This window comes from Opisthorchis viverrini (genome assembly GCF_000715545.1).
Source record: "Opisthorchis viverrini unplaced genomic scaffold opera_v5_48, whole genome shotgun sequence".
Taxonomy (NCBI): Eukaryota; Metazoa; Platyhelminthes; class Trematoda; order Opisthorchiida; family Opisthorchiidae; genus Opisthorchis; species Opisthorchis viverrini.
In genome coordinates, this window is record NW_008751704.1 from 4,496 (window position 1) to 17,952 (window position 13,457).

Here is a 13,457-nt window from a genome sequence, read left to right on the forward strand (position 1 = left end):
AGCCTCCTTCTTGGTTTGCATTGCGTTGTAGTCTGCTTTCTCCTCTTTTTTCAAATCTTGTTCGCCATTTCATACTAATAAATAGACGCGTACTTCTACACCTGTAGATTAGGGGCTGATGATCACTTGTCTTGCTTTTGTTTTCCACAGAAGGTTAAAAGGAGCAGAAAACTTGAGACAGAATAAATTTTTTAACCGCGAATACTTCTCCCGCAACTCTCCGGCTATAAGTTGGAGCACTGGAATTTCGGCTGATTGGCAGCGTGAGTAATTTGCACTTATACAAGTTAGAGCATCGCTTATCTTTCAATCATGGAATCCACATTACGTCGTAAAGTAGTGACTGGCATTTCGAGTGACGAATTTCTCAGAAGCAAGGTTTATTTGTAGGTGAGTAAGGAAGGATAGTCACATGATGAATGAAATTTCCGTTTGAAAAAATCGTCACCCCAGTGGCCACGTTACCACGTGAGGTAGATTACATGACTGAATGATAAGTGATACTAAATCCCATCTGAGTCATTCACACTTATGATTAGCCGATTTGTAGCCAAATGGTTGAGTGTTTAAAACTACTAGCTTATAGATCGCGGTTTGAGAACCTTCTATGGTTTTGTAAGATGCGCACTGCTGATTTTGATTGATAAGGATGAATCAGCTCTACATTGCTGCTCTTCCTTTAAGCACACATCTCCCCCACTCATGAGACGGAATCTCGAAAATTTCACAAGAGAACCTTCTATGGTTTTGTAAGATGCGCACTGCTGATGACTTTTGATAAGGATGAATCAGCTCTACATTGCTGCTCTTCCTTTAAGCACACATCTCCCCCACTCATGAGACGGAATCTCGAATGCGAATTTCACAATATCATTTTAGGACACTAGGGTGCTGTCTTTCTAAACACAGCTTTAAACGCAGAAGAAAAGCATCACGGGAATGTGAAAGGTGGATAGACAAAAGATGCAACAGGGACAAATGTTCTCAACAGTGGCATCATACACATGAAATGTTGCCCGAATGCAGTGCTTCATATCTACCTGGCATGTAACATCTCCGTCTTTCAAGAAGATAAATATCTTTCGATGACCGGATAACCAAAACTTCGCTAAACTAAAAATGCAAAAACAATTTATTTTATCTACTAGATAAGATATCATTTCGCATTCAAAATGGCATTTCTAATCTGTATCGGCGTGGTAATTTGAAAATGATTATTGAAAACTTTCAGCATCTGCGTCTGTTCCAAATTGAAGCCTTGAGAACTTAACCCATTCAGCTGATTAGTACACAGACCAGTTTTGCGTCGATTTTATATGGTCTATGACCCGTGTGCCGGATAAAACATATGAACACATCTGGTATGAGAATTTTTGAAAAAAAACACGTGGGTCTTGTTTGCGATTTTCCGTTTATGGTGACATGCTCTTTAACCGTCTTTATGGCGTTAACGTTTTTCTGGAATGTAATGTTACTTGAGTTTATTTTTATAATCAAGTTCGGAAAAAGTGATTACTAATTTTTAATACGTTTCGGGCTGATCTGATGAACATAGCAAAATGTCTTTCCAGAAGGAGAAGAGAGTTGAAACCAGACTAATACGTCTTGCTGACTGCTTGTAATCATAGCCAGGGTAAAAAATATTTTGTCGACATAACCTTTAAGACCTTAAAAACGCCCCAAAAGCAATGAACAAACCATAATATATAACCCGGAAACGAATTCGATGCTGCTATATTAAATCTAGCGGTTCGCACGTCCAAATTTAGGCTAATGATTTTTCTTGAAGGGCAGGCTGACAATGTGTTATGTGTAAAAATAAATGTAGATTATCCATGAGTTGACCATTGTTTCATCTCATTCCTCAGACCGAATTCCTCTCATTTTTGGTTGCGCCAACCTAATCAAATATTTTTATGACTAAACGTGCATAGCATAAAGCGACGTTCAAAGGCTACCATCGAATAAAGAATAAATGAACGGCAGTTATGGCAAAAGACCAAATCACTGTAAACATTTGCTACCGGTTTTTAAAACACCATACAGCTTTTATTTGCGACTTCAAAGTGAAAAAAATAAATACCACTTTTGGCTGTTTCGATTTTAGAAATACCAACGGTATTGTGTTCTGTGGCGTCTATCTGGACTGGATGGTGCCTAAATTGTGTAAGCTTCTATCCCTGCTGCACAAACATATCTTTATCCGGCGATTTTACCATTGATCAAGGAAAATTTGCACTCTAGATAGAGATCTTACTACTTATATGCTTGCCGAGGTTAAACGACTGTCCTGACGACTTCATTGAAAACCACCTCAGAACAAGAGATGTCACTATCGAAAAAACCTCTTTATACGAAGTTTCATCTACTGACGATATTGCCTTTGGTCAACCTAAACAAAATTTAGACTAGGCACCACGCTGAACACTGTAGTAGCATGAACGAAGTAAAGGGTACATATGAGAGCAATGGAAATGCTGACGATCGGAGAGCCAACATGAACTCTACCACGCAGGATGACATCAACTTGACTCTCAGTGAACCAGAAGCTAATTGACTGACCATCGGGCATCTACACGTAATAACAGAGAAAGTTCGGATTTTATCCTAATTCAGTCATAGAACGAGCTAGTCAGCCACACGGGTTCAAGTTTCTGGAAGCGGCATTTCTTTTATTTCAAGCCTGCACTCAGTACACAGAAAGACTCGGGTGCCACTTCGAGACCGCCATTGATCTACCGTTTGGCTATGCCTCTTCTAGTTCAATATACATGGTACCCCTGTTGTTCTACTATACCCCATTTTATTATGTGTTTGCACGTGTTGCGACAGACAAGGGTGGACGGATTAGATTCATCTCGAACGGTTAGCCTTTCAAACTGTCAGCTGTAAGCTCATATTTCCAAGACTTTCCTGGTTTTCAGATGTTCACTGCTGATTCCAAAGAAGAATAAAAAAATCTGTACATTTCTGTTCGGCTTTTTGGCATGGGTAAGCCTTATTTATAGGACGAAATCTCACTGCAAAGTCCTGACAGTTGATCAAATTGGCTAAAAAACGGGTTTGATACTGTTAGATGCCTCTAGTTATTGATGAACTTTATGCACGCACGACAAACACATTTGTGGAAGTGAAAATCCGACTGCTAGAGCGCATCTTTACAGATTATTTATCGCATTTATGGTATAAATTTCAGATGCACGGATTGCAACTTGCGGTAACGAAGTTTATGCTAACAGGAGTTAAACTAGCAAAGTAAAGCTCTCACTTTGATGAGCACCAACCATAATAATAATAAGACGAAGGAACCGTTTTCTTAACTAGACTATCACGGGCAAAAAACAAATAAATCCCACAACTAAAAACAATCAATGGATTGGGTGTGGGGTCCGAGGTCGAGCGCTAAAGAAGAGATGCCACTCAGCACTGGACTCAGAATTGCTGTACTGCTTTGGAAAACCGGCCAGTTGATCCACAAGCTTGCCAATGAATGGGAGTTAGGCAAAAGTCCCCCCACCTCGCATTTCTTCTCCCATTCTATCAGCCTGATATTTTTCAAACGAAGTGTGTGTGGTTTTTACGCAGTCGGTACAGTTACCACAATTTTCCACAGCTAGATACACTCTTTATCTTGTTTAAAGTATTTGCGTAGAATATTCCTGGCCAGCAGGCGGCGTTCCATACTATTTCATAGCCAAAGATACCGCACATAAATTGGTTCTCAACTTTCTTGCGTTTGCACCACACCTGACAGCCAGCCTGAATAGATGGTCATAGCGTTCAAATAAATTTGTGGGAAAAATTCTTGCAATCCACGTTGGTTGACTAGTTTTAGAGATGTAGTGCCATAGCCCGACCATCTCATTTCGCAACTTGGTCACAATCTCCTCCATCAGTTTGCTAAACGTGTCCGTTGAATTCACCAACGACTGTGAAAATGATAAGATCTCGGCCCTGGGACGTGCAGCAATTAACAGCACTCAAGTGTACCGACTTTCAAAGAAGCCTAATTATCCGAGAACAAGAACAGTCACTAAAGTTTGGCGACTGATGGAGGATGGAAGCAATAAAACCTCGAACTAGATTATTTGAGAACCACATAGCTGTTAATCTAAACGCAAGTGTTCTATGGCGAGCGAGAAGGAAGGGTTGTGATCTTTTGTAATAAACACTGAGCAGTGATTATTTGTTTAAGATTTTATTACCAGACGCGGGGAATTTTCCTGTGTTGCATAAAATCCACGCTCTTCGGTCCGTAAACAAGATTTGAAATTTATTCTCATTTGATACGATACATGAAATTTAAGTATGCTTAGTACGGATGACAAGGGTGGGCACAATGAGAACTACATACGTATACACTCCTGCGTGTGTATTAGGCTCCCGGATGTTACGATTAACACAATTTCATACTTTTCTACAAAGAAGAAAGTGTTCCATCCATATCAGCGCAGACTTGACGAAAATGCGACTCTACGTAAAAGATTGCACGTTTTCAGTGTAAAATGGACTAGTGAATGGACTGATTAGAAATGTGGGTGAAAGTTAAAATAACTCAGAATAACGGGTCTTATTTTTCCTTACCATCAGTAGTATGTATGTGGAACTGCCTGAAGTCGAATGTTGGCCAGATATTACCAATTCTAAGTGAGCGACTAACTCCATGGATGGCCGTAAGTTTATGGCACACATTCGGTAGGCATTGGTTTTGTCACCTCCCAATGTCAATTTTAACATTTATTCTGAAAAGCTCCAGACAGATTTGCCTAACCTGGTTCTAAATCAAAGTCATTGGGACGAATTTGCGACACACTTGGATGCGCTGATCAGCGGCTTAGATTACCATACAGCTTGTATCATTCAACAGACAGGTAATAGTACCTCCGAGTGGCCTTTATGTATTAGTTCTTCGCGATTGGCTGGAAGGGACAACTGTTGATCCCAGTCAGTGTACTCGAGCTCCAAGTACAACCATACGGACAATGCGAAGCTGCATGGTATGGAGCGTACAAGCAAATCTTATAATAACTGATTCCGTAGCCATTCTATATTAGGATAGTTTTCACTGAGTGCAGGGTAGAAGCCAGGAAACCAATAATGTAATTCGGTCATTCTTTGACCAAACTATACCATAGGCAACTTTATTCCAGTCAGTGGGGGTCTGTTACATTGTCCATCGTCTCTCACCTAATTTATGCCAGAATTCACTGTGTATCACTATTTTTCGTGTACTGCGCGCGGAACACTCTCGGTTACATTCCTGTCTTGCATGTATTCATGAAACAAGGTTTGCGTCAGCAACAGCTGTTGCATCACATTTGTGACGTGCGATAACAGCCTCCTCCAAGCCGTAAGACATTGGTCCGAACAGTTATTCGTCGCAACCTAAGACACAAAACTAACTCGTTGTTTTTCACTGATTCCGAAACTTTCAGGCCTGTAGCTGAAAGCAAGCTATTTTGGTGAAACAACGCGCCCCTAAAGAATTTGTTCCTGGTCGAAATGAAAGCATTGTTCCTAGAATTTCAAAAGTTGGATTTTTGGTAGTAATTTGTGCAAAACTCATAACAAATTAAGTTTCTAGAAATGTTTTCTTGGTTACTTAATGTAAACAGTCACCCAACGGCTATTCGCCCAGCCTTTTAACACTTAGTTTGTCATTACTACCATGAATAAAGCAATCTGTGTCGGATGGCTAGTCACATTATATTGTGTTTCCCACTGGTGTATTTTTCAGGACACGTTTTGAAGAATATTACCGTCTCATCCCGCTCCACTTCATTACACGTCTCTAATTATCACCCTCTGTAGATAGACAGGATGGTGACCCAATATGTAATGGGCCTAAACACCAAAAGAATATTTCTACAGAATGAGTAAAATTGGCTTCTTATCAGGGAATGGTCATTCGTGGCATTGATCCTTCCACAAGGTCACAGCACTATTTTTTTTTAAAATAATTTAGCATGGATTGGAGAGAGGTATTGTGGAATAGCACCAGCTCTCTTGTTGCTCTGCGCAGCGAGACGTGAAACATTCAGATTATGTTCACTTTGCTTTGGTGAGACAGCATCTGTTTTTGATTTTGCACAAGGTCTACAGCCCCCAAAATTGTAGATGTGCAACTCTGTATGACGAATGAACTGTATCAGGTGGATTTCAAAGGTAATTAAAAACGAATTTGAAAATACTGAAAAGCTTCCGACCACAAGCCATCACATTAGAAGCATCATTTTCAAGTCACTCTTTACGTAAGATCCAATATTCGTCGGTTTAGTTGCGTGGCTGGTGTTCAGTCAAGGCCGTAGTACCGATTGTTTCAACAAGAGGAGGATTGTGAACCTAGACAACTGGCACAAATTATGCAGGTTCTCATTAATTATGACAATTTTTTCTGCAACATTTTCCTCCAGATTATGCCGATCTCTGATTTTTTTACTCAGAAGTTGAATGTAGCTTGAATAAAATAACACGTTTCTGTAATCAGCTAAATAACCTTATCGCTCTACTTATAGTTTGCAGCGAGCTCTTCTGTTTTAAGTATGTTTTAAAGAGGTCATCCTTTCGTCAGTAAAGCCTGAAACTTTGCTTAAACCCTGTCAGTGTCCGTAATGAACTGAGCTGCTGCTCCGCCGCTTCGTGAGCATCAGAGAAGCAAAGCACAAGTAACCAGTATACACGGTGGTCTGAAAAAAGTTTTCTGCCTTCAAAAGCACTTACACATCTGTTTTGTGCACAAGGAAAGAGCGATAATGACAATAAACATCCGTTCAACAAAATTACACACTACCAAGTTAATTATCAAACGAACGTCTACTTGGTTTCTTATTGGAAAATAGATTTTATTATTAGGTTGAAACTATCGCAGATACCTATTTATCCGTTACGGTGATCACTCTGTAGTGGATAAATACGTATCACGTTAATAAAACAGCATAGTCTTTGAGGCGTACGGTTATGATCACAAACCATCTGCCAACATAGGGAAGAGCCGAAATAACAGACGATTCTAGTTCGATTGTTTTTGATCCAGTTAATTTTTACTCCTGAATATTACCACTACAGGGCCTACTTGGAGCGGCTTGAGCATCTCGAGAGCTTGTGGTATCCGTAGCAAAGCGATCGCAGTTTTTTTGAGAAGCAGTAATGAACAGATTATGGTAATGCAAAACGAAAAATATACTATCTGTATACCCCCTCCCTAAACATACCTATACTTTATCATTACTTTCGCTGTTAGTGAAAGTAGTATTATTACAAAAAAGCAAATGTAAAATCCTGCCAGTAATTCGAGAGTTGATCCGGTCGAAACCTGACATTCAAACCCAAATGATGATTTCAGGAAACTCAGAAGTTCACCGGAAAAGATTCCGTCAGTTTTTGTGGTCCGAACATAGATATCGTCATTTGTCGCATTCTGGCAAAGCCAAGGTTTGTCCACAGGAATTTGGTTTATGCAACTTTCAACCGCTTACTCTGTATATATTTGTTTGAATCTCATATGCTACTGTTTTGTGTATTTATTACATAACCAGAGATTCTGTAATAGTTTCTCAAGGATACTGTCGGAAATCTAGTTTACGTACAACCTTGCATTTCGAGCTAGTTGACCGAACACCATTAGTGTAAACGACGAATCCACTTTGCCCGTATATGATAAATGGCTGCATGGATATTCCCATCAAGTGGGCTACTAGCTCGGTCAGTTTGCACAACCGAACGTGGGTTAACCTTGTGTGCAAAGATTTATGTTTCGCAATCTACTACGGAACATGTTGCCTATTAAACACGGGTGCATTGTGTACGCCAGGAAACTTATGTTAATTCCATATGGCAATAGCCACTAACAACCATGCCTCGATTCTCCGAGTGAATATTCGTATTTCAGGAGGCGTGGAAAATATAATTTCTCCCATTGCAACGTAGCTTGCCAAACTAACCATCGCACTGTCAGTGTTTGCGCAAGATCCATTGAAATTCATGGCGGATAATGTTGGTTTCCTTTGGAAATCGCTTGGCAATTTTCCTCGAACCGTAAGGTCATTTGTCGTCATTTGATCATTTGGTCGCATTTAATTTCTACAATGGACACAGATCTTTGTATTAAGGAGCTTCGGAAAGCCTAAAGTGCCAGGAGGTGTACCACTCCCTAACAACCGGTTCATTTCTCTTCTGGTCATATTTATTAAGTTGTCCCGTTTTTTGAGTAGGTGAAATAAGGGCTTGGTTTCATGTGCCTGCAAGTTGTTTCGACCATCATTTGAATTCCGAATAAGCCAATTGAATTGACCTTTTACAACACTTTTCCTCAGGCACTGTAGATGGAAGGCATCTTACAAAATGGACAGACAAGAACCATTCCTATTAGCATGGAACTAATGTTTTTAGGAATTGGCGGATAAAGGAATGTAGATATGAAATTATATGTAAGTGTGCAACTCGTGTTTGTGTGGCCTGGGATACTATCATGGCACTTAGACTCAGTGCTCTCAGCCAGAGCCTTTTGCTCAGATGCCTTACCCCAATACAGCGGTGAATGGTTCAGGACTGTCATAGCAGCCAATATTAAGGCAATGAGGCACCAATTTTCTCATCTGGTGTTGATGTCACTGACAGTGACGAAGATGCTGATCATGATGACGACGACGATGGTGATGGTAATTGTGCAAGAATTCGAGAGACAATGTAAACCACACTTGAAGGTGCTTAAACGCATGCATATCTCAGTAAGCAAGCAATCATCTCGAACACTTTGACCAGCAACGTCAGCGGTTGCTGTGGATGGATGTCTAATGCACTTACCGGAAACGCCTACAGCCTTACTAGGCCACCATTTGAACTAATTGTTCAGATGCACGTACTGGTAATCCTTAAACTGAAGTCGCTTTTGCAGCAGACTGGTTGTCATTCTTCGGTTACAAGCAACAAGCAATTATTACTTGAAACGCACTGTACGATAAATGAATGAGGTTGGGAGAAACAGAAGGCTGAATTCATAAACCTTGAAAAATTAGGCACTGGGCCGACTCCACAAAACCGATTTTAAAATCACATGTGATTCCCATTTGAGAGCTTCACAGTACCAGGGTTTGTCATAATCTCAAGCACTAAATGTTCATATCACCTGCCTACACAGCACTTAGAAATGCAAATTCACTCCCGGTATGTTTGCAAAAGACAAACATCTGGCGCGGCAAACGGCCTCCTTCATTTTAAACAGATGTTAAAATGCCCGGAATTCAGTGGGAGGTTATTTATTCTACAACCAGATTTTCTCTACTCAGTATCTAAGCTGCTCATTCGACTGATGCAGCTGCAGTGCGATATTTATTATCGGAGAAAATGATCACTCGAATAGGATGACTCTAAATTCAAAGAAGATATTAGGCGCTAGTCCCAGAATACAATTAATTCCCTGAGGTATTTGGTTTCATTCAGCTTGAGATAACTGGACACAATCATTCTGTATAGGCTTGGGTGACCTGGCAGTACTTCAGCCCTCGCTCTTCTTTCTTGTGGCATGGCAGCTAGGCACTGATAGGGTCTCACAGCTGAGCGATTTTGTTATGCTAGCGCGACACCCAAGTGGCTCTTGTAGGTCCTATAAACTAGTAGAAAACTTGACTCATTCAACATCGTCAAACGTCAAAGTTTCTATGAGAGGAGCTAAGATCTAAAATAATTTTTTGGACTTTAATTTTAGCAACAAATGGCCCGCCACTCGTTGAAACCCAGAAACTTCTAGCTGGTGGGATTGCGTGCGGTAGTTGATAGTTAAATGAAGATCTCCGTTTACCCATGACATTTACGGATTAGTAGTTTTACCTACAATCTACGGTCCCGCAGTTACAACTTGGATTAACTGAAATACGTACAGTTCATATCATTCATATTTAGCGCAATGGGTAACGCATGGTCGTCACACCTTTTTTTAGAATATCACCTAAGTTAACCTGCATAAGATATTTTTGCGTGATTGTGTATGTCACGAAAAACATTTCCAAAACCACTTACAGGGGTCAACCTTCCTGAGATTCGCGTAAACCTACTCCTCACTTTTCCGACAACCATATTCCTTCCTCAAATTTCAGATTTTAAAAGGGGGGCAAAGCAAACTTTTGCACATAAATTTGTTTTTAACGGAAAACTGAATAGAGCAACATTTGAATTCCCCGTTTTCAGCTGCGTGTAATGCCTCAATTTTCGGCCATAAATGGAACTATGCATCCTGCCACATATAATGAGACGGCCCTTGTACAAAACACCAATTTGAGGACTATTACAAATCAGAAAATCCGGCTGGGATTAATTGGGTCTGTTGGTACCACCAAGTTAGATTGCACCTTCCGACATACTAATGCAACACGAATTTAAATCTGACCGGCTAGTTAACCCAATACTCAATGTAATTCACACATTCACGGGCAAAATTGAAAACGACGAGACACCCTGTTTGTCTCTTGTCAGTGTTGATTCGGTAGGCATAGGTTGAAAATTCACGTCTTGTCAAAGGGTGTTTGTGTTTTTATTTGTAATAGTTCTAGTCTTAGTATTTTACAACCTACATCTGTGAAGTTTCATCAGTGAATCTGTCCCTATTATTTACTGTTGACCGATCGCATGAACAGTTACCATATTTGTTACAAAGCTGACCTATGTATTACTGTTATCCAATGGTCCTCAGGTAACCAACAGTTTATAGAGTTTGACATAAAGCGAAAAAAGTTTTTCTTTGAGTAACACTTCATTGCCAGATTTTGGGCCACTATACCCAGACTAATCACCAAAGGTGCTTTAGATGGATTATTTTCACACTCATTTTCCTCTCAAAGAAAATGTATTGTGTTTTTCGTTACGAAAATGACTAGCTTCTTCGAAATTTTCGCAATTTGGATGGAAACGCATAACCGAATGGCACGTATTATTTGATCGGAAACTACCACGATCTCTTTGCCATCTAGAATTTCGGCGCCGATGTTAATAACTGTCAGGTGTAATTTCCACATCATTTTTTACGTTCTAGCTCCTCGTGGAAATAAATAGCATAGCTTCCCAATGAAAGTATTTAAGGTAGTTGCTAAATAAATTTTAGAGTCATATTTTTGGGTTCTGTTACAAGAGAACTGAAGCTTTCATCACTCCAGAGGCTGCATACCTCAGCTGAGTTGTCTGTTTGAGATCCCGTTGTTAGCTTTATGTTCGATGTTCATGATGGCGAGTTCAGGAGTTAGGTTCAAGGAAGCTTGCAAAAACAGTCGAAGTTGACAGCCAAGTTTAAAATTTGTTTAGCAACGCGTCTATCGTCTGACGCTGAAACAGCAGTACTGATTAACTTTATGCCACGGTGAGTAAGAATATCACCGTAGCAATGTCGACGTGTTTTGTGCAACTCTGTGGCAGTTGGCGCAGTTCATGAAGGAACATTTGATTGTCAGTAAGTTAACAGAACTCAAAGCTAAACAGTTCATCACCATAACCCCCAAAATGTTGTTAAAATCCGTTAGAGAAAATGGACCTATCTGAATGGCGAACCAGTTAAGAGATGAGAACATTTTTGTCCAGCCCAAAGAAAAAATCCCTTATTTTATCACGTTAGGTTGTATAGACCATTAGATTTTTGTCCGTACTCAAGATTTTTTGTCTCTGAAACTGCCAGATATTACTTGTGTGTAAAATCGTATCACTTTCGCACTTTCCCTTGTGTTTAAGTATAGGATAAGAGGGGACAACCCTCACATAAAGCATCTTGCCGCACACCAAAGAATGTTTCACATCTGATCCTGAATCATGCATAGAATTGAATATAAAAGCTAGTTTTTTTGTTAAAAAAAATAAAGGTGACATGCCAAAAGCGGTTCAATAATGTTCATTTACTTACTCAACAAGGTCAATGTATCCCAACGTACATGCCCAGTGTAACAGTGGTAGTCCTTCCGAACGCCAACTCATATAATCCAAACCATGAGCAACCAGAGCTTTTACCACGTGTTGGTCGCCGCCCCCACGCATGGCAAAGTGAAGCAGCGTGGTACCGAACTGATCTACATGGTTGACATTTGCCCCGTGTTTGGAAAAAATTTCCACTGCTTCGCTGTCTGCACTCATACATGCTGTTTGTAACGCAGATGTTAGTATATCCAAAGGTATTTGATGCTTTCCCAAATAACGATCCAAACCAGCGTAGTCCTTAACTTGTATGAATGCACTTATCACTCGTATTGGGGCACCGCCGCTACCAGAACTGCTCGCAATTTTAGCTGCCACAATTCGTTTACCTTCGGTGGTTAACATGTCATTCATCAGACTATTTTGACGGGTACCATGAGATAGCTGACTAAATATACTCCGATACGGGATGTTGTGTGTGGCCATTTTCGTTGGTCTTTATGTACCGAGCACCGCACTCTCTGTCCGGATGTTGTTTCTTGGCACCAGTTACTGATTCGGCTTTTCGCCCAAGTTGGGTAACATGGGCATGCACATAGTTTCACTGTTTGTCCGATGGGGAATCATCGGTGTTTCATACGGTGATCGTCAAGCGACGCTTAAGATCAGACAGAAATGAACAAGGGCATGCGCTGTACGTGTGTCCGTGAGTGTGCACAAATACGAAGCTGTTTTCGACTGTCAATGCGTCCGCCACGGTCGAACGCGAAATCTCGAAGCACGGTTCCGTTTAGTTATATCGGCGTCAGCAAAACTGTCAGTTGGCCACCGCACCACTGTTCGATCGCTGGATGTGTCGGACTTCCCTGACCTATGCGTTGCTGGGCAAAGTCGAAATACTCGCGTTCGTGTGATTCGTTAGTTACCGGTAACGTGATGTTCCTATGCCAGTGCGTTCACACATGCCTAATGCCATTTGTGTGTGTGCGCCTGGTAGGTCCAAAAATGCTGTGAAAACAACTTCACTGCTGAAGTAGCTATTCATGTCTCGCAGCCCGAAACCTATGTACCAGTTGACCCATGTGACGTAGACACAGCAGCTTACTCGGTACTATACTTTGTCCCTCATGAGGTGGAGTCGGACATGCGAAGAATAGATTTGACATGTACACTTACTTCACAGTTAAGGAGTGCACGGAGGAACACTTAACTATCCGACGAAAGATTTGTTCTAGATACGAAAATTGAATGAATCCAGTTCAGCCAATGCTAATCACTGGAATTAAGTCAGATTTGTGTATTTGTCCCTAATTTATTAGAATACTCTACGCGTATTTGCCCACATCTGCTGAATGATCCGCAAAGATCTGACTAGACCCAATGTAATCGCTATTTATCTTCAAATTCAAAAGCTTAATCACAGGCCTCAAGCAGTGGCACCGCAATATCTGATATATTGGGCGTGATCAGTGAGCATTTGGCTTTACGTGGATCCAGAGGATCTGGGTCATGAGTATTTACTCTTCACGTTTGTTTGCAAAACCGAATTAGAAAACACATGTCTGGTGTGT

At 40.7% G+C, this 13,457-nt stretch overlaps 1 protein-coding gene across 1 annotated transcript; it reads right to left on the minus strand.

Annotated features, from left to right (window-relative positions):
* Positions 1-11,874: 11,874 nt before the first annotated feature.
* On the minus strand, positions 11,875-12,372 carry T265_03365 (hypothetical protein; the record flags this gene model as incomplete). Its single annotated transcript, XM_009167834.1, has 1 exon — positions 11,875-12,372. The coding sequence occupies one exon, from the start codon at positions 12,370-12,372 to the stop codon at positions 11,875-11,877; it is 498 nt and encodes a 165-aa protein (XP_009166098.1).
* Between the last annotated feature and the right edge of the window lie 1,085 nt (positions 12,373-13,457).